We start from the raw sequence: 26,150 nt of genomic DNA, 5'->3' as shown, positions 1-26,150 counted from the left end.
TTTTAATTCATTTGAATAGGACATTTAATGTAGAAGTTATCGTGAGATTATAAATAATTAAGGACTTCATCTAAACCAGTTATTTTTAGAGGCACCCTTAATTGAAAGAGTATTTTTAAAAACTACACCCGATTTTTTAAAGGATACGCAGCATAAAAATATGCTTTAATAACAAAAAAAAACGCGGACAAAGTGCGGGTAACAGCTGGTCGTATATAATATATCTATCTTTGAATTTACGTTTGTTCACTTGTTTGCAATCTGAAATGGTATTACTCGCATATAGACAATATTCAAGATTTAGAAATAACAATGGAAAGTGAAACAATTCCATAAAAGAGAATATGTATCTACTTTTAGTTCAACTGACCACAGCATCATTTCCGCCGAAACTATGTCAAAACCTATCTTACATTTCCTTTACTCTTTATCATTCTTAGCCTCCCAAGAGTTGTTATTTTCGTAAAAAGACTAATTTTTCTTTTTTTGTTTTTTACAGAGGAAGATGAGTCCCAGATTTTCGTGAAATTTTTCAAGTTTCACAAATGCTACGACCTGATCCCCACGTCCGCCAAACTGGTCGTGTTCGATACGCAGCTGCTTGTAAAGAAGGCCTTCTTCGCCCTTGTTTACAATGGTAAGTAGATGCAAAATATACTTTCTAACATTGCATTAAAGTTAGATTTTAATGAGATTCTTTTTTAGAACCATATTTTCATTTACTTTGAGTGTAGTGTAAAAAGTTGTTTGTTCTCTTATATTATCTACTACGAGCTTCGTGTTTTGCACAAATGGGGTTTCGTGTTTTGCAATCTAGCTCAGGTACTACTTATGAAGGAGATTATTAATAAGCGTTTGGTTCAAGCAGCTTCCACTTCGTACTTCTAACCCGCCGCCCTGTTGAAAATCTTTATTAAAACCAAACACGTTCAACTACTTTATTTGCCTTATTAGAATTTTGTTTAAATCTACAACATTTCTATTTTTTGGTTCCGATAGTTTGTCTTGTTTGGTCATAGTTACCCTTCTTTTATTTTGCAAAACATACAAATCTCAATCCAATTATCATACATACGAATACTTATTTGGATCTTTTATACTAAATGTTCCCATTTGTATCTTTGTTCTCTACCAAGTCGAAAATTTAATTATGATTAATAGAATTGAATGAAGACAGTATGATTTGTTTCGAGCTAGCCAGAAAAGCTTTATATAGGCACTTATAAGACTTTAATACGGTAGTAGGGGTTGAATGTTAATTAATTTGTATAAATAGAATTTTTAAGTAACTTACAAGTAAATCTTTATGAGAATTGGTATGATTATGAGAAATACCAAACAGCACTAATTACAGCTTCTAAGTAAATTATAATTAGTAATGCACAACAAATATATAAACTATTTATTAAATATGCCAATGTACTCATAATTTTTGAAAATTAACTCGTAACCTATTAAGAAGCTCCATTCTCTCACGATTTCCTCAGATTTAATAGATTTGTAATGATTGACCCAAGGCTTCAAGAAATCCGACATAAATGCAGGTCAAATTAAAAAAAAAAACTTCTTTGCATTATTGATGTCGATCAAAATTTATTGATAAATATAGAACCATTCTCAAAATATAATCGTAACGCTTTAGCGAAAATGGGTCAGCTTTGACGTCATAACCCAAAAAAAACACAAACACATACAAGTTAGATCATTACTAAGGAAAGAAACTGACACACTCTAACTATTGCAAACTAGTTTAGCTGAATCACAATCAAGTAAAAAGATGATGATACATTATATTACGATTTCGGTCATTTATAAAAATAATTCTGGCTTAATAATAATAAGTCATCATCGCTAATCTGATGTCGAAAGGTTTGTGAAATTAGGGCAGCAGTAACCTTTGGTATTGACCCAGGGATTTTTATGAATTCGCCAATATTTGTAGGTGTCTCTGAACATCAGTTGGCATGGAATTACAGTTTCTGAGAACTCATGTTAAATAGTTTCAAACGGCTTAAAAGATCTTCTCATTTCCTACCCGTAGGTTCGTTTAAATCAGGTTTTATCAGGTTAACTGACTTGAATGTTTTGTTTTATTCATTATCTATATGTAGAAAAAAACTAATGGATTTTGGGCACAAACTACTCGATAGTTATTTGAATAAACCTAATGTGGTTGTAGGTCTTCTTCCGATTAATTTGAGCGTCTCGGTGAGTAGTTTTAATTTGAGTTACTTTTATTTACTGTGCATTGTGCGACTGTCCTCTGCTGATTTCACATTGTTGCATTATGAGCACTCGTTGTTTCTGGATTTTATGGCGAATATGATTAGGTCGATTCATCTCGCTGAGTATCTTACCTTATTACATTTAAATATTAAAATCAGCTATTTTAGCATTGCGAATTATACCTTTTGCGTGTCTGCCTTGGTTTCAACTTGTTAAATTAATTGGCTTTAGCGAATTAGATATGGTTGAATGTTAGTTTGCAGCTTCGGTGGCTCTGCGAAAAACATATCGCATATTAAAGCTGACTAGTGATATTTTATGGTTTATGTCACAGCTCTCACTTGACACCATGGTATGCAGTCATCGTAAGAATCTATACGCCCGTTGCCGTGGAATATAAGGTGTTTGTTCGTTCCATAATAAATTATTGTATATTTTAAAGTTATTTGTACTGAATAGAATTTATAGACGTAACATGCTCTGTACTACAAATATATTTCATTATCCCCTGAAAACGTTAAATAAGATAAAACCAAAAGAAATTTTAATAATTATTGTTTTTAAAACATACAACCTGCTAAGTTAGTTGTATGGAACAAATCAGCCGTAACAGAGCTTTCTTTGAAATGTTAGGTGCATCTTCTATTACAAATCGTTTACGCTCATTTTAAACACGCTTTCTTTTTAAAGAAAGTTAATTGTCTCCAAAATTACATTCTCCAATACCGCTGTTTATATTGTTTCCAACGGATGTACTCATTTTAGCGAATAAAGGTAGATGGGCAAAAAGGTTCTAGTCTGAGCCCACAGATAGTAATAAATTTTATGTCCGCACCTCATGATGTAAGAATAGATAACTTACGGGATCAATTTGTGGTCTGTCTACCTATCCGTTTGTTAAGGCCCTTTATCTCAGTAACGACCGGAGAGATGAATTTTAAACTTAAACTAAAAACTGACTTAAGTTAGTGGTAACTTATTGCTTTAAAAATAACAATAGGATAATCAATATTTTGATCTTCCCGCTTTTTAATTGCGAGGAAAAGTTGTTGAAATTTGAACCTTTGGTTAGATCGAGTTATATCAGATCAAAGTGCTATATTTGCATATTCTTTAGTCTTTTTTCATTTTATGTCAACAGTGTTTCATTGTTCATAAAAATCTAAAGGAAACATAATTCTCTTGCAATGCGAAAAATCAGAAACAATTAAAGTTGATAAATAGGTACGTAAATTTTACAGATAAAAGAAGATAATGTGTGTAACATGCATGAATAGGTTTTAACAGCCAGAAATAATCCTTTATCATTTTTTCTAGGCGGTGAAATAACCCTCAATGCACAAGTCTGATTATCCGGCACTGGTTATTTAATATAATTATTACTCGAATTAAAAATTACAATAGCTGGTTGTCGAAGAGTTGGGCTAAGTTGGCTACTTTTCTTGTTAGAAGACCTGTTTTAATGGGTACTGTTTGATGCATTGTTCAACGCAATCTTGCACTAGGTCATCTTCTCCGGACAAAATAAATTTAGTACCTAAACCTGGCCAGGTTTCGCTATGGCTCTGTCTGATATTAATTCCTATTCCCGTGGGAACTAAAAAATGTCATCGACGCACTCTTATATAGAAATTCATCGGTGTGTATAACACCACTATATGGAACCTGAATTTATAACAAAATTAACAGATCTGATATCGTCGTGCCTTTTGCGAATCTCGCGGTTTAAATATTTATGTGTATCTAGGTATTTTTCACGGTGGAGAATATTACAAACTTTTTGTAAACACTATATAATATTTTTATTTGCACAGCAAGTACTGTGCATACCGACATGACAAACTTTAACTATCAATAGTTATAAAACTTGAGAGTGCTTTTTTGCACAATCTAGACTGATTCTAGTTAGGTTAATCCCACATGATTTGTGTTGGAAAGAAAGAATTAGTACAGAAGATGCACGCCTATGATCTCGACGTATACTTACTCTCTTAATAGCCTATAAAATTTGTCGAATACTTCGTACATTGTGAATAACACCTTACCGCCGAGCGTCCTAGTTCGCAATTCTTCTTTGTTCAGAATTTACTTAAACGGCCGTTTTCGTATCAGGGTTGTCAAACGGAGCGGACGAAGGCAGACCGGAGCGTACCAAAGTCTCTTGAATTATGCAACTAATATGCTAAACTTTAACGCAAACGGGAGACTTAAGTCTATGTTAAACGATAGTCACGTATCTCATAACTATCTACTAAGGCAAAACAAAGACTTCAACTAATAAATACTACAATCGCGATTTTAGCGTTCTACTCATTGCTTACAACAAAATGCTTGAAGAAAATGAAAATGAATGATTACAAAGACGTCACCGGTGAGACGTCATTTCTCAAAACCCATCAAGTTTTTTGTTGTAAGAACTAAATACAGGGCCTAAATACAGCCATCGTACTATCGAGTTACAGATAATCACCCCAAAAAGGAAAAGTCGCGCGAGAGAACAAATAAATACGCGTTCTGATTTTATCCCGCAATTGCTTGCAAGTGTGATGAAGCCCCAAACTGTAGGAAGTCCCCGGGTATCGGCGCTCGCCATTCGCCTATGCCAAAAATTATATTGGCATAGGCGAATGGCGAGGCATAGCTCAACGATTCGCGGAGCTGCAGTAGCAACGGTCGGGGCATTTAGCTCAGAGAACAGATAGAAGTAGGGCCTTACTAGATGCACAGATAAAGCAGATTGGAACTAAGGAGTTACTGGTAAAGCAGCACAATACCGTAGCATTTTTAACTTCCTACAAAAAACCTATGTTCCTATGAAGCCATCCGCTGACATGTTGGCCTGGCCCAAGAGTGAACACGGTGGTGCCTACCAGGGTGTTCACTACTAGTCAAGGTCTCGCAAGTGAGAATCAATGAGTGACTGCGGTGATGTCGGTAACCTTGACCTATTTACGTCGCGACATTGTGAAGATTCTGAGATGTAGTGCAGTTCAGTACGTGTATTAAATGTTGTTTTTTAAAAGATATGCGAAAAATTCTAGTTTTGTAAATGGCCGTCGGCTAAAAAAGTACAATGCAAAACGGCCTCATTGTGTACAATAAGGATGCTCTCTTACTGCTATTTTAGTTCGTGCTCTCGCATAATACCGACTCATTTAACTGGCCATTCGGAATACTCATTCAGCCAACTGGAAATTCTTTTGAATATTTTTTAAATATTAGACATTAGATATTGAAAGAATAGATAAATAATAAGGCTTGTATAATTTTTTTTTGTTTGGATATATATATATATATATATATGGCTTGTAATTGTAGATAATAAAAAAAGAGACAAGGAAAAAAATAGTGCTTAAAATCCAACTTTACGGTCGTAGTCCAACGAACGCGATTTATACAAATTGTGTTTTTATCCAATATCTAAAAAAAGTACCTGTAGTAAAATACAATTTGTATAAATCGCGTGTTATTGTGACATGCATTTTGTCCGGCATATCTTAATTTGATAAGTATTTTTATTAGTAACCTGATCCTGTTTTCGCAGCTAACCGTAACATTTTAAATTCACTTAGGCGAATATTTTGTTTCGACAATCGATCAGGGTTTACCGATTTCACTCCACCATCCATCCATTATCATTACTATTGCTAACTCTTAGTACAAATTAATACTAAAGTCAAACTATTGGGTAGTAGTGAGATTGCATGAAAAAGAACGTCTAACGTCATCCTGACTTGTTTCACAGGAAGCGCCCGTAAGATTAAGAGATTATTTCCCTTATTTCCTTGAGTCTTATGACTGAATCACTGTCAGTACCCATGCCTTTCGACGTTAGTAGTAGAAGTAGCAACTATTCTTGTATACAGAAACACAGTTCGAAAAAAGAAGCCTTGGCAAACACTGCAGAATTGGGTCAGGTCTTCATCATCCTAAATGAATTTTAAACTGTACATAATAATACATTCAGATTTTTTTATAGTAGCCGTATCACATAATATCAACACGTAGCTAACATGTGGTCGGTTTACTAGTTCGTTAACCTCCTTTGAAAACATGTCAACCTGTAATTCATGTTCTTTGTTTCTAATCACGTAAAATATGTTGTTTATTGTATTTTTCTTATCGCGAACTGATTACAAAGAAAACATAGTAGTGATCTATTCCACACGTATGTTATTACCTGTCCCGGCGTCCGTCTGTCCGTTATCAAATCTTACTAGGTACATTTGATTGACTTCTTGGTCCCCGATGGAGCTGAGATTTTGCATGCATATTACATAAATTGGATGACAATGCAATATTATTATGACATTGAGCTGATGTGATGATGGATCTGAGAAATGGCAATTGGATGCCCTATTATATACAAATAGCCCTGTATTGTAACGCCTTGCATTTACAATGCCTGATTTAAATATTTGAACCGTATCTGGGTTACTTCAAAAAAGCATTTAAAACCATTATATCCCGCCTATCTGGCCTAATATCCCTCTAAGCTTCTATGATACGGCGTGGCAGAGTAATTTTTTTACGTAGGGGTTTAACATTTTCAACTATAGACTTAGTGTACCTGGGTTCGATTTATTAGCAGTGATGTGCTAGGTATCAAATAAATAAAATAAATAAATAAGCCTTTTACTTCCCGAAAAACTCACGTCGCATTTACATCTAATTGTATTAATTAAAAACACTTCAAATTTGTCAGTGGTTCTTTCGGTTGATTGGGACCCCCATTGCGGGCATAGGCCTCCTCCATTCTTTGTCATTTGGTTCTGTTCTTGACAAACCGAGTCTAAGTGTTACCAATGCTCTCCACGATGTCTTCAATCCAACGTCGGCGCGGTCTCACTCAGTTTAGCTTTGAACTACGTGGCCACCAGTGGAGGACACATGTCCTGCCCACTTCCATTTCATTGCTAGGTATTAGGTTTTTCTTAGTAAAAAATCTTTCTACCAGCCTGATTTTTAGTAGTTTCGACCGCCGTGCCTCGGTGAAATAATAACCCCTTACAGCTCGTCAACTAGATTTGGAGCAGCTTAGTGGATCCATGTTTTATAAGCCCTTGCTTTTATGAAAGAGTTTTAAAACATGGATCGTTGCTTACATTGATGTTAAATATTTGTATAGTATTGTCATTAATAAGTGTTTCAGAAAGTGTTTTCAATTGTCCGACAGGAGTCAGAGCGGCGCCGCTGTGGAATTCGGAGAAGCAGATGTTCGTTGGCATGCTCACTATCACGGATTTCATCAAGATTCTCCAGATGTACTACACCAGTGCCAACGTCACAATGGACGAGCTAGAAGAACACCGCCTGGAGACATGGCGACGTAAGTATTTTTTGACCACGTCACCGATACAGTGTCACTCTTAAAACTATATGACTATAGGGACAGCGCATACCGAGCACGTTGAGCATTTTTATTCTTCCTCTTCATTATCAACCTAACAGGGTGACCTAAGGGTGTATGCGGTATTCTGTAGTCCGTAGATCGGCGAACTTCACATGCCTATGAGAACATTATGCAGAACTCACCGGCACGTACTCACTATGTTTTCCTTCACCGTTATAGAAAGTGATATGTAATTGCAATGAAAATCAATCTTAATTTGCTATACACCAAGAAAAGCAGTAGTCTCTATACGGTTTAATTTTTGACTTCTTCAATCTTTACACTCCACACCAAACATATCTTCCTCAGGAGATTTTACAATAAATAATTGTTAATTTCTCAAAATTGCCAAAATACCGCTTTTTACTCTAGTAAAACTATAGAAAATTCAGCCGCAAAATTAGATGAATCAGTGTCGATCTCTTAACATTGGAACCTGAAGTTACCGGGTGTCGACTAGTTACGTATGAATTTATATTGAGATAAAGATAAAAGTTGAATTCAGTTGGCAGAACCGCTGGATCCAAGACAGGCACAAGACCGTCTTATTTGAAACTCCCTACAAAAGACCTAGGTCCAGCAGTGGACGTTAATCGGTTGATATGATGATGATGATGTGAGCAAAAATTCTCTGCCATTCTGTCTTCGGTGGGCGCTGGCCATTAAACTTATGTACCTATTCAAATAGTCTATCAAGCCATTGGGGATGTCAGATTGATGGACTAAGGAGCCCGATAAACATTACTAGTATTTAATGAAAGTTGCACCAAAAGAAGGCACTATTAGATTCCGTATAAAATAATTCGCTAAAATCCTTACTCGAATCATTTTATACAGAACTGTTATTATTATTCGTATCTTTTATTTGTTAACTTGTCCTTATTATTACGTTAGTTACCGAGAGGTAATTATTGTTTGTAACAAAGCTGTAAGTTGGGCACTGACATCCAATCAATAGAATTAAGTGTTATTGTTTTAAATGTTAAAAGGGTGGCATAGTAAGGCCGTACGCGCTACATCCACGGTATTTTTTACTTGTGAGAATCGCAATCTGTGATGCATTACATATGAAAGTGATGGAAGAGCAAAAAGATGGAAGGGCGAGTATTTAAAAAAACCCCTTCAAAACCCAAGTAAGGCCCACGGTACTGTTATTAAACAAGAGGTCAGTTCCGCTCTACTGCGTTTACAAAGCGATATTGAAACACAAAAAAAAAAAGAGTAAAGTTATTGAATATGCGCTTCTACGCTTCACGCTTCTACTGGGTTCACCTACTAGTAGGAACACGAGGACCATTATGTATTTATATACACATAATAAGTACACTAAGTAAGTACACTAAGGTAAATGCCCCGCATCTTGTTTCTAGAATAATACTCTCAAAAGTACATTGGTGTACCAACACATTTTCTATGTTCTCTAAACTAAAACTTTCGCCTTTTCACGACACGACAGCTATTTAACTCTGTCAGCTGCTCTACTCTGGCTACACTTTATATTCGGATAAATAACATTGTGCTCAGTTTGTCGAGAAGTTCGTTCGTTGACAAATACATTTAAATGTCTGCATTCATTAAACGACAAGAGCAAGTTGTATAAAATGATGTCACGCAAATCTCGCTCAAGCAAACTTTTTCATTCCCACCCCTCTTGTTCTTGATGCAAAAATAGCGTCTATTTGTAAATAAATAGAGTGTACGGAAAATAGATTATGTCTAGACCTACTGACCTGTGACAAATTTATCCGAGGAACATCCCCACTCATAAGATAAATGCGAAAGTAAGTATGTTTGTTGGCTTAGTGCTTTGTCCTTTTATGCAATAACAGAACAATGAATTGTCTGAGTGATGTGACTACTTTTACGCTGGAAATATGCAGAGTTTTAAAGCAGAATTCTGTAATTATCTCTTAATGCTAATAATAATAATAATAATAATAATAATCTTTATTGAAAGGTATAAACCCAGTTATTAGAATATAAAAAGATAAACTAAATAAAAAATAATAATAATAAGTAACTATTGCAATATAAAAATATTGCAAACTCACGTCCGTCATAATACATAATTACATAGTTCGTCATAGTTTATGGGTTATCTTATACCTAACCTTTACAAAATCTACAGTTATTTTCTATTCGCCTCATGGTGCACCGAAAGCCAGTGCTTGAAAATCGAGCAGTCCAGACCCTCTGCCAACGTGCTTAGGATTTCATTATCGGAGGCTCGCAAACGACTCCAAAATGTTGCGATTCGCGATCTCATGATCGCAAAGAAATCCGGTACTCTGGCCCTAGCGAACATGTCAGACGCGCTGCAGTACCTTGGCAACTTCATCAAGATACGAAAAGAATTATTGTATTGCACCCTGATATTGTTGACAGCGCGTCTGGTGGACTTTACCCAAAGTTGACATGTATAGAAACATAAACAGTACGCTCTAAACAATGTCACCTTAACTTGGTCGCTAAAATGTATAATATTGTACAATGCAAATATATTTATAAAATTTGGTACTAATTACGTCTTAGAATAATCTTAACTTTTTTGTCCCGAATACCTATTAATTTTACAAATGTGAAACACTTCACAGTTAATTTATCCTTTTAATTAATGAAGTTTTGCAACTACAATGGGAAGTAGCGATATGGTATACTTGTGGTAATTCGCGTTTACTATATCACGTGCAGCTCCAGCTTTGCTTTGCAGCTCTATTTTCTACCTTTGCCGTACATCCATGTTTCCCACGGTAATCAGTAGTGCATCCGTGGGTGTCAAATGGTCCCTAGATCATATTAAATGTCATAATAATGTACATTATGTTCTCACGGATTTCTTACTCTAAGACGCTGAGCAAACGTAAATAATTTGTATTATCGGCATGGAATACCATCACAGGAGTCCACTGTCGCAGTATTCGGTTACTGCAATTGGACACAGTTGTCGATTGCTTTAATCTACAACTAAATAGGGGACTACAAACATAAGCTATTTAGTAAACATTATTATAAGCGAGAATTACGTATAACATTTTTAATGGTAATTATTAAAGAACATGGTTGAAGGCACAAGAGCTCGCAAAAAGCGATAAATCTAATTTGCTGCATGGGATCCCTTGTAATAGTATATTAGACTGTCTGCCAGCAAAGACAACTGGCAAAACTAGATAGCACCTATGACCTACTCTCCAAACACGGCCGATTGGCGTAGTGGGCAGCGACCCGCCTTTCTCAGTCAAGGCTGTGGGTTCGATTCCCACAAATGGAAAATGTTTGTTCGATGAACATGAATGTTTTTCAGTGTTTGGGGTGTTTATTTCTATATAATGAGTATTTATGTATATTATTCATAAAAATATCCGTTTTCTTGGTACTCATAACACAAGCTACGCTTACTTTGGGGCTAGATGGCGAAGTGTGTCGTAGTATATTTAAATTTATATTTAAAACAGTGTGACCACGTCTCTTGGATACTCTCTGAGTGTAACTACGAAGAAGTTGCTTACAAGCTACATACTTAATACCAAAATGGCTATTGCTAACGTATAATACATGAATCGATGATGTTTATATTAATATGTATAATCATATTCAATGCTTAACGTTGGTTACTGTACTTACCCTTCATCAATAACAAAAAGTTTTACATTTGCGCAGTTTCTACAGCCAGCGTGGGACCGTGGTAAAATCGTAGAGAATTCCTGTCAAATTTGATAAGAAAACAAATGAGATAGATCCATCCTTCTGTAATTAATGGGATGCCATTAACCCCAATAAATTCAGCGGTACCAAGCCGACTGGAAACCGCTAAGCGGATAAAGGGTTCTATGAACTGTTTATGTAGTTTATTATTATATTCCTACTTTTTGCGGAGCTTTTGAAAAACGCTTTAGAAAATCAGTAGGATATACAATCATGCCCGGCGGATTCAGAGCGATATCACCATAACGTATATTAAGAATGGAAACTGCATAGTCGATAATCGCTTTCTATAAACGGATTACCAAATTAGTAGTGTAGTTATTTTGATCGGCAGCATAATAGCCACGGCAAAATTAGTTCTTTTACCAATACTTGTTAGCAGAGATTCTAAAATACCTCAATACGGCAGTAGGATGCGATATTCGATAATCCCGGTTTCAGATTCAGGGATTGTTATGGATAACTAAAACGATACGCATCCAATAAATTATTTTAGTTAATTCTCAAATATATCTCTCTTTTGGGGTTTTTTAATGATCTCAGTTCATAAGTAAAAGCAATAGGATATCCCCTGATGGATTCTTAATACCATCGGGAGATTTCGCTTGCGTCGTTAGGTACCTAGTAAAGCCCTCGCATTTAATTGAGGTATCGAAATTACTAAGTGGATATTAAATTTGTCCAATAAACATAATAATTCCATAATCTTGAGGAACAACTAGTTTTTATATACTTCTTTGTAGATGTGATAACAATAAGATGCTATACTATATGCACACTAAAATCCGGTATGAAAAGATGATTATTGATTATCTTCATATTATTAAATGTGGGATGGAAACTGTTGCTTTTACCTGGATAGGTGGTTTATATGCTTCTCAACTACAAGGAGTTGTTAAGGAGTTGTTTTGACCATGATTTTTGTTGTTGATAATTATTATTCCCTTTACAGAGGTTCTGAAAGGCTCCGTGATGCCGCTTGTCTCGATTGGCCCCGATGCATCGCTTTTTGACGCGATTAAGACGCTTATAACCAACCGCATCCATAGGCTGCCTGTTATCGACCACGAGACGGGCAACGTGCTGTATATTCTTACGCACAAAAGGATATTACGCTTTCTGTTCCTTTATGTGAGTTCATTAATTTCATATTGTATTAATAACTTGAAATCGCTCTTAACTTATGACGGCCATGGCCGGCGAAGTGGGTAGTGCACCTGTTCTCTGAGTCCGAGGCTGTGTGTTCGATTCCAACAACTGGAAAATGTATATGTGATGAACATGGATGATTTTCAGTGTCTGGGGTTTTTATCTGTATATTATAAGTGTTTATGTATATTATTCATAAAATATATATCAGTTATCTTGATACCCATAACACAAACTACACTTAATTTGGGGCTAGATAGGGATGTGTGTATTGTCGTAATAAATTTATTTATTTATGTGATCCGAATTCTTATTTTTAAACCTATCAAATTGTAGGATTCCATACATAGCACTTGGGTGTGGGGAATAGTTGCGATAGAGAAATCATATACAAAATCAAAGGAAGTTCGAATTTGACCTTGTGTTGCAGTGGGTTAAATAATAACCACCCACCCACCTGCATTAGATATACAAATAATTCTGACTGTCGAATTCTCAAAATAACCGGCGTAAATTTGTTATATGAAAACTAAAATACTAATCAAACTATAAAATTAATAATAACTTAATAAAAGCTTATAGCATAAATTCAATGCACTTTTTTAAGATTAACGAACTGCCGAAGCCGTCGTACTTGCAGAAGAAACTTCGCGACTTACGCATTGGCACGTTGAATGATATAGAGACTGCCACCGAGGAAACGTCCATCATTGAAGCGCTGAGAAAGTTTGTGAACCGGCGCGTTTCAGCCCTTCCGCTTATTGACCCTGAAGGTCGCCTCAAGGACATATACGCGAAATTTGATGTTATTGTAAGTGTTCTCCAGCGTCACTAATATAATTCGAAGCTGATATTGATTTCTTATAAAACCAAGTCTGTGTATTATAATGCGATTTATTACAATACATATGTCTTTTGCAATGTATTGTCTTTTGAAATTGCCTCGTGGGTTTAATGGTAAGTATGTTGGCCCACAATTTTTAAGGTTTGGACTTATTTTTTCTGTAAAGAACTTGTCAGTATCAACTCGGAGTCTGGGAATTAGCTTGGTACCTTGGAAAGTAACTTTAACCCAATAGGCTCCGGAAGTATGAGACCGATTCTAACCATTTCTCCGCCTGAAGAAGCTTTATCACGATGTAACACAGACTATAATGTAAACTAAAGAACACAATTTGTCTATGAAATTCATTACATGGCGTACGCTGAGAAAACTATGGATGTTACATGATTATGATGTACTACACGATTTAAGTACTCCTGACTTCCTACAAAAAAGTCAGGACATACATCTGACTATCTTATATGTTATGTCACAAAAGCAGCTTTTGTGTTCTAAAATTTTGTTAGTTCACCGGCCGGAACAAAAGTGGCTTAGATTTTTATCGTAGTATTCTTTTTCTAACCTACCAAGTTAGACCCGTTTGCTGACTCCAGTTAACATTGGTCACCTAGCGCAATTGAATATTCTAGATGCTGCTACTATGTCTGAAATAAACTGTTCAGACGGAATAATTAAAAAAAAATCAAGCAAACGATTACTGAAACATTAAATTTGTGCACGTGCCGTTCAAGCGTCGTAGTAGCTTCCTACAAAGCCTAGCAGTGAAAGCCAATCGGTTGTTATAATGATGATGATGATGATGACAGTTTCAATTTGTTCTTACCTCTTCCTCTGAGACTGTTATTCTGTCGGCCTCCGCTATTGTCCACAACGCTTAACCATTCCAATGACTTGGTTTCAAGGTAGAAGCTCCTCTCACTCTCATCTTTTCTTTATGCTTTGTTTATCTTGCGAAACTAGTACACTCCACTTACTCTCATGTCTTGCTCATGTTTTGTTTATCTTGCATTACAGAATTTGGCGGCTGAAAAGACCTATAACAACCTGGACGTTACACTAAAGAAAGCCAACGAGCATCGCAACGAGTGGTTTGAGGGCGTGCAAAAGTGCAATCTGGACGAGACGCTCTACGAAGTCATGGAAAGGATTGTCCGTGCCGAGGTACGTAACCAAAATATAATATTTTTGGGCAAGGTTCATCACATCATTTCAGCCTGATTCGATACAACGTGTTGGGTGTGTTCACGGTATCCATTGTAGGAATTTCAGGGTCCAACGGCTAAACCTTAGCTTACCGTGACATACCCATTGCTTTTCGGTTTGCTGATTGTTTGAGCTATGTCACCGACCTCGCTCCTCCTGCAGGGATCTCTTGGTATCGAGTTGCCTTGACGGGGCACACTAATCCAAGCATACTTCCATGATAAATGCATGAGCGTCTTTCTTTGTTTCTACATTCGTTCGTTTTTCATTATATAATTTTATTGATACTCATGTTCGGCTCAAACGCTATAAAAACAAAATTGTGCGACGAAATAACTTGCATCCTGGATATAGACACAGGTGACTCTTTATTCCGGAATAGTACTCTTGGGTTTTATTTCCTTAGGATTTAAATACGATACCTACGCAAGGCACTGAACAACTGAACCGATCCTAAAGGAGGGTTGGAGAGTAAAGAAACACTTATTCTTTGCTCGGCCTATTTCGATGAGATAAGATGTGATAATGAGTAGACAAAGCTATTTATTGGCTACTGGAGTAGTTTATAAATCTGTATTAATATTAGATATAAATGGAAAAGTTTATGCGTTTCTTCGTTTGTTTGTTTATCCTTATTTTGCACCCTAAGTTAACAAAAAAGCGACTTGAGTCTGTTAAAAAGACGGAGAGTAACATGGCTTCATTTTATTCCCAATATTAACGAACGGTTCCCAAACGTGATATGTAAAAATCCTAATAAACGCGGACAAGGCACGCGGGCAACAGCGAGTATTTTATATCCCGAAATAATGTTCAAGGTTATCGAAGTTCCGCGGGCTAAGTGAGGACAAAATGTAGTGTAATAAAATATTGACTTATGTTAATATTAAATACTATGTATAATATTAAACAGCACCCTCGATAACTTTATGTATCACCCGCTTATCAGATTGTCATTAATCTTCAGGTGCATCGTTTGGTAGTAGTGGACGAGGACGACAAAGTTATTGGAATAATATCTCTGTCGGACCTGCTGATGTACCTGGTGCTGCGACCCACCGGCGACTGTGAGGGCGCTAGTCTGCGCAACGAGCACGGACCTATAGAGGAGACAGACGAGACCTCCGCCTCGGAGGAGACCGGAACAGTGGCGGAGCCAACCGCCAATGACACTGAACAGTCGAAAGACGAAGACCAGTGTCACGAGTAAGTAAGTGTGATTGAGTGAACGTAGAATTTAGGCTTAGTTTTAACTTTATGCGAGCGTGGCTCTTTTCACAGACGGTTGTGATATATCGATAATGTAGCGCGATTTATTTCGCTCACGTTTGTTTTCTAAGCACAGCGACGTTTACCGTCGGAGCGGGATCACTGTTAATTTATGCGCCCCAGTATGGTAATCGACATATAAATAGCCCAGTCTGAAGTTGCAAGACGCGTATACTGTGCTAAGTAGATATAAAGTTTGCGTGCTATGTGATAAGAAAACTAGACTTAAATATGTTAGGATTACAGTCAATAATTCTGTAATCCTGTTGCTTAGTTTAACAAAAGCGATTTGGGCTTTAAAAAAATTTTCATTAATTAACTTTGTCTCTGATATTACATAGTTTCGATAGACGAAAATGACTTTCGACTAGGACCGTACAAATCTTTGCTGAAAGTACAGTTTTTGTACACTGCGCAGCTATACGCCTTGTGTTCAGACTGAATTACTTGTTTTGCGGACTCTTAGAAAGGTTTTGGTCAATTCGTTAATATCAAGGTCAGTTATTTGTCATACAAGATTGATGACTAGTTCAGACTAGCATGGATTATATTAAATTTTCTAGAGCACAAATAATACCAGGGCGAAACGGCAATCAAGAAATTTTATATAAGAAGCTCCAAATACTCTTTCATTGTTAACTATTCGTACTATATAGGCATACAAACTGGTCGAGGTCAAACCACCTTGCGTTCACATAAAACATGTGAATACAGAAATATAAGGATCGCTTAAATCGAATGCCTAACGATTTCGGCGATGCTCATAGAAAGAAAAGTTACACCTACTCTTAGTTGATAACTATTGGTTAGCGGTTGATCTATGGCTTGGAATCTCCTTAGATTAGGCGTTACTTATTTATGCATTCCTTTGTTAGTGAAAACGGGGAATTGATACTATTAATTTAATAAATAAAAGTATCACTTGATTTAACTGTGAAGGAAAATATCGTGAGGAAACCTGCACCCCTGAGAGTTCTTAATAATGTTCATAAAGGCGTGTGATTTCTACCAGTCCGCACTGGACTGTGGAGCGTGGTGGACTACGACCTAAACCCTACTCATTCTGAGAGGAGATCCGTGTCCTGAAGTGGACTGGTAATGGGTTAACAATGATGATAAAGATGATAGATACTTGACCTTGACACATCTGGGTACCTTTTTATAAGTAAACTAAAGCATCACATTTCTTTACATCATAAAATAATACCACTCTTCAAATAGGGAACGGGAATGTTTTAGAAGTCTTAGCGGCATTTCGCGCAAAATTAAACCAACCTTCGCCCGCAAGGCGAACAGTTATGTGATGATTTAAACTAGAAAAGCGAGCTTCGTTAAAAACGTGCTCACATGCTCATATAGGTTCGTGAAGTTTTTCTTCCGTGCCTCGTGCAAGCGATTAAATATTATTCGAGCATGGTTTAGTATAAATCATCCATAAACGACCTGCTTCGACGATACGTCGTCTTTTACACTTATTCCATATTTATAATGTAATTTTATTTATTTGGGTATCAATTTTTTTTTTTTGAATTGTTATTTTTGTTAATTAATTTCTTAAACCTTGTTTTTGCTAAGGTTGATCTTAGAAATAATGAATCAAAGATTTTAGTAGACAACCTTAACAGTTGTTTTTATACGGTTAATGACTATCATGTGACATAAAATCCAAAGCACTAATAGTAACTAATGGTCGACAATTATAGTATGGTAATTTATTGACGACTCTGAATAGAATATTCCGACGTAACACGGTTAGAAGTAAAGAAACCAATTGATGTGAGATAAGGCTAGGTTTATATAATTTTAAAATATTATGTACATTTATAATACAAAATTTATATAAAATATTAACTATTTTGATAGCAGGTTTGAGATAACTCGATGGTTGATTGCGTAACTTGAGACAATTGGCTGAATTTATAATATTTTCGCTTGTAGTGGGTATTTTATCCAATAGTAGATTATTATCAGCCAATCACGAGGCAATGACGCTGTTATTTTACGACAATTGACTCTCAGCATATTTTGAAGTGTGTCCTTTTACAAGTTTTATATAGACTGTGTTTAGTTTAAGTATCTTTATATGATAGTATAATACATAAGTTTCGAATAAAATTTTGTGTATATCTTAGTGTTGCCTTTGTAGTGGTGTTTAAATCAATTAGGTACACTGATATTTCTTGACCTTCTTTATTCATGTATAATATTAATATAATGTAGTATCATCCTTATAACTTACAACCATAAAAATTTTGACATAAAAAATATCGCGAGAGATGACTGGCAAATAAACGAAACAGAAAATTCAAAAAAAAACACATAATTTATGGACGCCCCCTTAGTGAAAAGGGGCATAAGTATCTCATATATATAGACATTTTGTGTTATCTATATATTTATTTCTTCGGCTGGAATAAATATATAAATAACACAAAAATGTCAAGCGTTCTTATTCTTATACTCTTTTTTTTTAACTCTCAGTCTCATAGAGCCATTTAAATCTATTGTATCTATTTTATATGTCATGGCAATGTGGCCAAATATGAAATATTGTTAAGATACTCACATCACACTATTAAGTAAGTATAACTCTTAGTATTGTTCATTATGTTATGAGTCATATGATGCAAACTTAATGCCTATAATATACTTGTATCTATGTGGTAACTTGTCAGTCTGATAAAATAAAGGCGCGAGGATACCAAATTGAAGGCAACATTTATAATAAAATTTGATGAAGGACGTATGTGAATTTCTTATTAAAAAGTTTTCGCCAAATATAAAAATTTATTACTTATTAATATGCTATATTATAAAAATATTAGATTATATTGGTGTGTATCCCCTCTAAATAGATTTCTTGAAAGGTTGTGGGAATTGTATAAAAATATATTAAATTTGGACAGCTTTTTGACAAAGCGTCCGGGTGGATTTTCATAACACCCGATACTATTTAGTGAGGGTACATGTTTCAATATTTTTTTGTAAAAACTCGTAGATTGTGAGCGATTAATATGCATCTTTATATAAATAAGTATAGTATTGATATAATATTTAAAAATAAAAACTATTTATAATATTGGGTTTTACTGTTTACTAGTCGTGTTTACTAGAAATCGCGATCGCTATGAGCCAGATGTTTTAATTTGGATAAAGGATAAAGGTCAAGTTGGTTCATTTCGGTCACGGATTTATGTGTCTTGAATTGGCGAGTAGCAACTACATTTAAAATGTAATATGTAAGACGTATGTCGCTTATTTTTTTAAATGCCCATAAGTAGTTTTAGAAATTCACGTACTTTTTGGGTTATCAATACTTTTACATTTGTATGTTTTTTCTTGAGGTGCGTGCTTGGTTACGGGATAAAAAGAAACTAAAGTCCTCTTAAACTTACGTCATTAAAGAAATATTTAAAAAATGTACGCATGTGTTTTCGGAGTTATAGGTTTTGCAATCCACAGACCACCTTGCAACAAATAGTTTTAACTTTATATTATGTATGTATTTCCATTATCAAATATCTTACATTTTATACGTCTATTTCCGATTTCTTACAAACTGTAGTCTTCGTAGATTGCAAGTACTATAACATGCGCTAAAGTATTATAAAATGTGTTATTAATTTATGTATAGTTTAGCGATTAGTAATAATTTGTTTAAAATATTTGTATTAAACTATAACATTGTACGGATGAAATCGTAATCGTAATCGTTTTTTTTTTAAATTGTTATTTTAGGATTACTTTGGAAATAACATTTAGTGTTTATTTGTTACGAATGGACTTTAAAACGCACATCTTTGAAAGATACCGTAAAGAATTACAATAATAAAACTTGGTTCCGTGAAAGTTTGTTTCCTTTCCATATTCTTTTATTCTCAGTTCTGGGCTTGGAATTGCGATATCTGAACAGATCACATGCCACTGGCATTTTTGTAGTCCTACCCGAATATTGGTCGAACTATAGAATAAAAAATATACAGAACCCTCATTCAGCCATTATTGCATTAAGTGCACTGTGTCCTAAGTGAAAACGCCCCGAGCCTGTCTGTCATTATCTTTAAACGCCCGCGGAATGTTGCTAGCTCACAAACTTTTACTCATTTTCACACATTTAAACCATTAGAGGTAAAATAATTAGTGCCAACTGGTAAGTGGAATGAAGTTAATTACCAGCTGTTCGAGAAACACTACTAAAGTGGAGTTGTTTCTGATAATTCAATTTTAGTCGCGTATACTGTTTCTTCAATTTTGTTGGGTCCAATTTTGAGAAAGAGGTGAACCGCCGAATCCAACTCGGATGGGCAGCATACGGGAAACTTCGAGACATCTTTTCGTTCAAAATCCCTTAGTGCCTGAAGACCAAAGTCTTTGAAAAGTGCGTGTTGCCAGTGATGACTTCCGGATCCGAAACGTGGTCGCTTGCTATGGGTCTCATAAGAAGACTCAGCGTCATCGCACGCTGAGTCTTCTTATGAGGAATGTTGAAAGAGCAATGTTGGGAGTATCTCTATGTGATCAAATCAGAAATGAGGAGATTTGTAGAAGAACCAGAGTTACCGACATACGAGCTTAGCGAGTTGCAAAGCTGAAGTGGAAATGGGCGGGGCACGTAGCTCGGAGAACCGATGGACGTTGGGGTTCCAAGGTGTTGGGAATGGCGACCCCGCACAGGTAAACGCAGTGTTGGTCGGCACCCAACGAGGTGGACAGGCGACATCAAACGAGTCGCTGGGAGCCGCTGGAAAAAAGCGGCCCGAGACCGTGGATTTTAGAACTCACTACAAAAGACCTATGTCCAGTAGTGGACTTCAATCGGTTGAAGTGATGATGATGATACGGTTTCTGTAAGTTCTTAAATCTATGCGTCGAACATACTATATTTTTTAAGCCACTGGGGTATGCATTTACGTATTCCACAGGGCAGCTGGGTATGTGGGACTGAACTTACGTAATAGCCACTGAACCCCAGTGGCGTGTACAAGCATCATTGCATCCCAGCGCTAACGGTATTCTCTGGGTTTTTTTATAATGTATTTCTGTCTGTCAATGTCTTTGTTTATATAGTGGTGCAGGAAGTGTTAGTGTATTATAATAGTTGATGAAGATATATACATATCTATCTATTAGGCCATAGTATTATATATTATCACTAGCGGACCCCAGCGCCATCTGTCGGGCTAATTTGTGAATCTAAACTATCCAGGGTGCCACCAAAACGTTTACCAAAAAACTCATTCAAATCGGTCCGGCCGTCTAGGAGGAGTTCAGTGACATACACACGCACACAAGATATATATATATATAAAGATATTATATTTACTGATACATATAGTACGAGTTTTTACTCAGTTTAGGTATCAGTGATTCAACCAAACATAGGACTAAGCTATGATTTCTGTCACTATTTAATAATCGTGTGAATAAATGATTTTTATTATTATTATTATATAATACACTAAAATAGAGACTATTTAGTAGTCGTAGAGCTTTACGTGGCTGAGCTCGCCCGGGGAAGTGGTCGCCGTGCTTATTTCTGCCGCAAAACATTGCTGTTTCCTGTATTAAAGGTTTGGCTGCGGGTGTAATTACAGCACATGAGTCTTCAACATTTACACCTCAGGTTAATGGCCATTGGGCGGCGCTTTGCAGGATATGCGTGTTCGTCTCATACCCAGCCAATTGTTCTTTTTTGATCTGTTTTTAGGCGATAAGTTTCCATTTTGCCATCAGGTGGGCCATCTGCTTGGTCTTTTAATTATTACATTCTATAAAACCAACCAAGTAGTTATCTATTTCAATTTCAGTGTCTTGAAAGTCAGTTATTATTGAGCTTTTATCATATGGCAAGGGTAAATTGACTCACGTCGCTGCCGCAATAATTCAGAATATTGCAGTTAGCTTACCGACATTAGTTACAGTTGGATCTAAGCTGGCCTAAGCTAGAGCAAATGCCTCAATAAATGCCAATTATTGTGACACTTTTATCGTAATGTGCGCTTACTCATTGGGTCGCCATGTGTTTATGTATTCTTTGGGTGACAATGTAATCCTCTATCGCAATCAATAATGTATGGTACGTATTCTACTTTTCTATCCATTACTACTGATCATAATAAAACTATTTACAGCACCTTCATCTGTGTATGTATACTTCTTTTTCTTTTGATTTTTTAGGCTTTTAGGTGTGCCAAATCGGCGCGTTGTATTTCGCCAATGTCACGTTTACTTGGAAGATCCACAAAGGTGATTGTCAAAAAATAAACATTATATAAATATAGCACTATACTTTTTATAAATCTTAGTTTTCCAAAGTTTGTCGCAAAAATTACATGTGCGTGTGTCATCGAGAGCCATCTTCAGGCCGGCCAAGAAATCGCAGTGTTTCATCGTGTCATTTCAAGCCCTATATTATATTCAAGTTTCAAATGATCTGGAGCTAGTTTACACAACTTCGTGTAGATGGCGCTGTATAATTTCTAATCAAATATTATTTTTAAATCCATCTAATGCTACGATTATTAAAATATAGTTGTGTGCTTAATGATTTTCATAATTACTTACCATTACCTTCCTTAAAATAATTACTATAATAGAAGATACGTAGCTTAGCATGGAAATGTGGACACTGGGAAAATAGCCCTCACGAGTTCCTGCAATTGTTTGCTAAGCAACGGTTTGTTGGTCAACATTCTTTATTGAGTTTAGCTTTTAGGTCCCGGGGTTAGCTTAACGTTGAATTTCGCAATAATGTGCGTACACCATATGAAAGGATCGGTGTTTTTATTTAGGTATCTACTTGTAACGCCTACATAGAACCACTTCCTCCATTTTAAATGTTTTACATGTCAAGAAGTGATCTAGAAGAAGATTTTTGTGGTAATCTTTAAAAAGAGGCTCTATAAATTTTAAGATAGTTGATGGAAGCACTGGTTCCTACTTAAATTGAAGGTAAAAAACTTACCTTATTAAAACCTGCCTAATTTTTTTTTTGTACAATAAACAAACAAACAAATATAGTAAACCTAGCGCCAAAGTAAGCGTAGCTTGTGTTATGGATACTAAAATAGCTGATGAATATCTCTATGAATATAATAAACAGTGATACTTATAAATATACAGATAAACACCCAGACACTGAAAATCATTCATGTTCATCACACAAACATCTCCAGTTGTGGGAATCGAACCCACGGCCACGACTCAGTAAGCAGGTTCGCTGTCCACTGCGCCAGTCGGCCGTACAGTGTATTTACATTTACGTAAGTCTATTTACCAAGTAGGTATATAAATCTTAAATATTGTTCTAGATATGATTAATTGTACCAACTTCAAACTATATTTTATTAAAGAGCTTTTCGTTTCAATATTCTAAAAACACTTTTTATAAGAGTCTTCTACTGAACTAAAGGTCTTTTCCTAAGGTCCTAATTTTAAAGTTATACTTCTTTTGGCGCGTTAGGGAAAAATTATGAGTCAATTTTAACGATGTGCGCGCACCCCGTTACAGTGCGCGAATCTTAAATTTAAATGTTGAGTGAAACATGGTTGTCCAATAATGAGATAACTAGATAATAACGTTATAATAACACTTTCAATGTAGTTAAATACCTTTTATCTATTGTAACTGTCGTTTTTTTCTACAAACATAAAATAAGGCGAGAGATAAAAATTTTGAAAAGATTTTTATCTTCTTACGCCAAAGAAGTATAACTTCTAACGCGTGTACGTAAGTACACACACGTTTTTTTTGTTTGTTTCCACCCCAACCGTAGGCTGGGCAGACGGATGGTAACACAGGACGCTGAGGCCTGTTCTCAGTTACATTCCATTAGTCGCGACGTACGACGCCGGGAAGAGGAGAGGTGGTAACTGGTAAAAAGACAGTGATCTGCTTTCTCCTCATATTTAGCTACATAAAGATGATAAAAGTTAAGTAGAAGTAGTATAACTTAGATAATAGTTTCTATCTTAGGAAGGGGATTAATAAAACACAAGTGTAATTAATAAACATTGTATTACAGTTGATTAAACTTACAGTTTATTCGTTTAAATATATATATCATAAAAATAGTTCCGAATCACAGCAGCTATGCTGTTTGTTTATACAAACAAATATTTCCCATTGGTCCGAAATCTTTGCGGCATTACCGCCACTTTTACTAGGTATATTCAAATCCAAATAACAGTAACAATAATACCTAGAATAAAATCAAAAAAAAAAAAAAATTATAATAGCATTTTGTTGATGCTATGCGATTCTTTTACAATGCTAAGTGCATTGTAAAATGTGTAAGTCCGACCGTCAAGAGGTATAATAATATCATCTTCTTAACGCGTTTCACTTTAGGCTGCGTCATCACTTACAATGAAGTGTGAATTGTGATTAATCATTATAGTAAGAAGCTTTCGCACACGACTATCGAGTAACAAGAACGAACACTCATCTCCAATGAAGCACTGAAATATGTGCTTTATTTCATGTGAAATAGTGTTGTTAGTTGTTTAAAGTGTGTGACGCGTGGGTTCGGAGTGGTCCACTTGTAGTAAAGTTTACAATACAATGCTTCAATGTCAGTCGAGTCGGTGGGTATGGTGTGCGAATTCCATAATAATTTTCTTTGAAAGGTTGTCCTAGAAAATCACAATCGAAAGGTTGATACCTACAGCAGCTCCGAGTCATATATCTCTAGGGCATTATCCCCGAGCATACAAGTAACGGAAGTTTTGACACTTCTCGGTTACGATTATGTTTCAATTTGTATGGCATAGATGTTAATGCCGTCAACTAAGTAGCTGTAGTTTGGGCATATTAGGATGTTCAACCAATTATACGCTGTATTATTTTGTTTTACTAGTTCTTTATTAATTTTAGGTATGTTTTTTTTAAATTATGACCTTACAAACAGCCTACGGTACTCCACCCCGATAATTAAGAGTTAGCAAAAACATCTGAATTCGTGTAAGGCCGTCTCCACACGTTGGCCCAACGCTGGCCGCAATACTGTTCTCCCAATATGTTTTTCAACAAAATCCACTCAACCCCATTACTCGCGCCAAAGTCTGATTTTTCAAATTTGTTCGGTCTAAATAACGATAGGTACCTATGGACAGTACGCGCGATCTAAGATGGCCGATCTGAAAAAAGGCACGAGCTGCTGCGCAGATATCAAAAGTCAACTTCAGGAATTGAAGTTGTGTGATCTGTAGGTTCAGTAAGTAAGTTCATAACCAGACATCTGCATTATTGGCTTGGTCTAGACGAAACCAACATTTCAACGTTTGGATAGGTACATACAAAAGTAAACTTTGAACCAACGACGGGACCAACATGTGGAGCCGTGGGCAACAACATCGAATAAGACTGGTTTACTGCCCTGGGTTGTTCTAGAGTAGAAACTAGATCCAAATTGTTGTTTTGTGTTTCCTCGCATGCCACTCAGGAGACACGGAATTTCAGTCCCACTTCCGTCCGAAGCCCGACCGATTTTTATGTAAAAGTAGGACTTGCATTGCCTACGCCAGATCTGAGTTGACCGGAATTATAAGTGTTCAGTATATTCGAGAGCGCCACATACTTACCTGTTGTTTGAGAAGCATATCGGCTACGATTCATTACTTTTAAGGAGATTGGCATAATCTATTAGGTGCCGGATTAAATAAAATTACTTAGACCACAAAGAACTTATTTTTTAAATAAACTTTGTTTTGAGTTTAGGTTCAAGATATGACACTTGTAGTATCTACCTAGAAACGAGATAAAAAGATGTGTAATACTGAAAAAACGCAAACGAAATAATTCTGGTCCAAATGTCGCCAAAATCCTGAGAAGTTGTTTTTGCCAACTCTTTAGTACTTCATTACACTGCTGCAGTGATTCGGAACGAAAGAAGAGCGATAGCATAGCAAAAGCTCAAGGGCTGTTATGGACATAGTAGTTACTTGCTAACACGAAGGATTATATATCTTAACCTAAAAAAGAGACTTTTCTGTAACATTAATTGAATTTTCCCGAAGCTTAAGGAATCCCAGTCCTATATAGGCTAATACTGTGCACGTATCTACTATTTTACCCTATCCATACCGATCCGTATCCGAAATTAACTCAGTTCCTTTTCACACCTAAACAACTGAACAAATTTCGATAAAAGATAGATTGCATCCTGGGTAAGGACATAGGATACCTTTTAGCCCGCGAAAACAAATAGGTAGTTGCCGCCGTCTAACCGAAATTACCGAACCAAATTTTAGTTTGATAAAAATTTGCTTCCTGGTAAAGGCGATTAACGAAATTAATTTCATTTTTGACTAAGTACCGATGTAAACAAAGTCACTGGTCGGGCTAAAACGTGTTAGTTACTAAGT

The 26,150-nt window shown here is 35.9% G+C and overlaps 1 protein-coding gene across 4 annotated transcripts in view; it reads left to right on the top strand.

Annotated features, from left to right (window-relative positions):
• The window catches only part of LOC120635989, a 135,556-nt gene extending 119,055 nt beyond the window's left edge, over positions 1-16,501 (top strand). For all 4 annotated transcript variants that reach the window (XM_039907211.1, XM_039907210.1, XM_039907209.1 and 1 more), the window contains exons 12-17: positions 500-637; positions 7,403-7,555; positions 12,273-12,451; positions 13,077-13,280; positions 14,328-14,474; positions 15,484-16,501. In XM_039907211.1, coding sequence (XP_039763145.1) covers positions 500-637; positions 7,403-7,555; positions 12,273-12,451; positions 13,077-13,280; positions 14,328-14,474; positions 15,484-15,726 — 1,064 coding nt within the window. In that variant the 3' untranslated portion in view covers positions 15,727-16,501. The remainder of the gene's footprint in view (positions 1-499; positions 638-7,402; positions 7,556-12,272; positions 12,452-13,076; positions 13,281-14,327; positions 14,475-15,483) is intronic.
• Positions 16,502-26,150: the final 9,649 nt, after the last annotated feature.

The sequence above is a fragment of the Pararge aegeria genome, chromosome Z (genome assembly GCF_905163445.1).
Source record: "Pararge aegeria chromosome Z, ilParAegt1.1, whole genome shotgun sequence".
Lineage (NCBI taxonomy): Eukaryota > Metazoa > Arthropoda > Insecta > Lepidoptera > Nymphalidae > Pararge > Pararge aegeria.
This window is presented reverse-complemented; position numbering and strand designations above follow the sequence as displayed.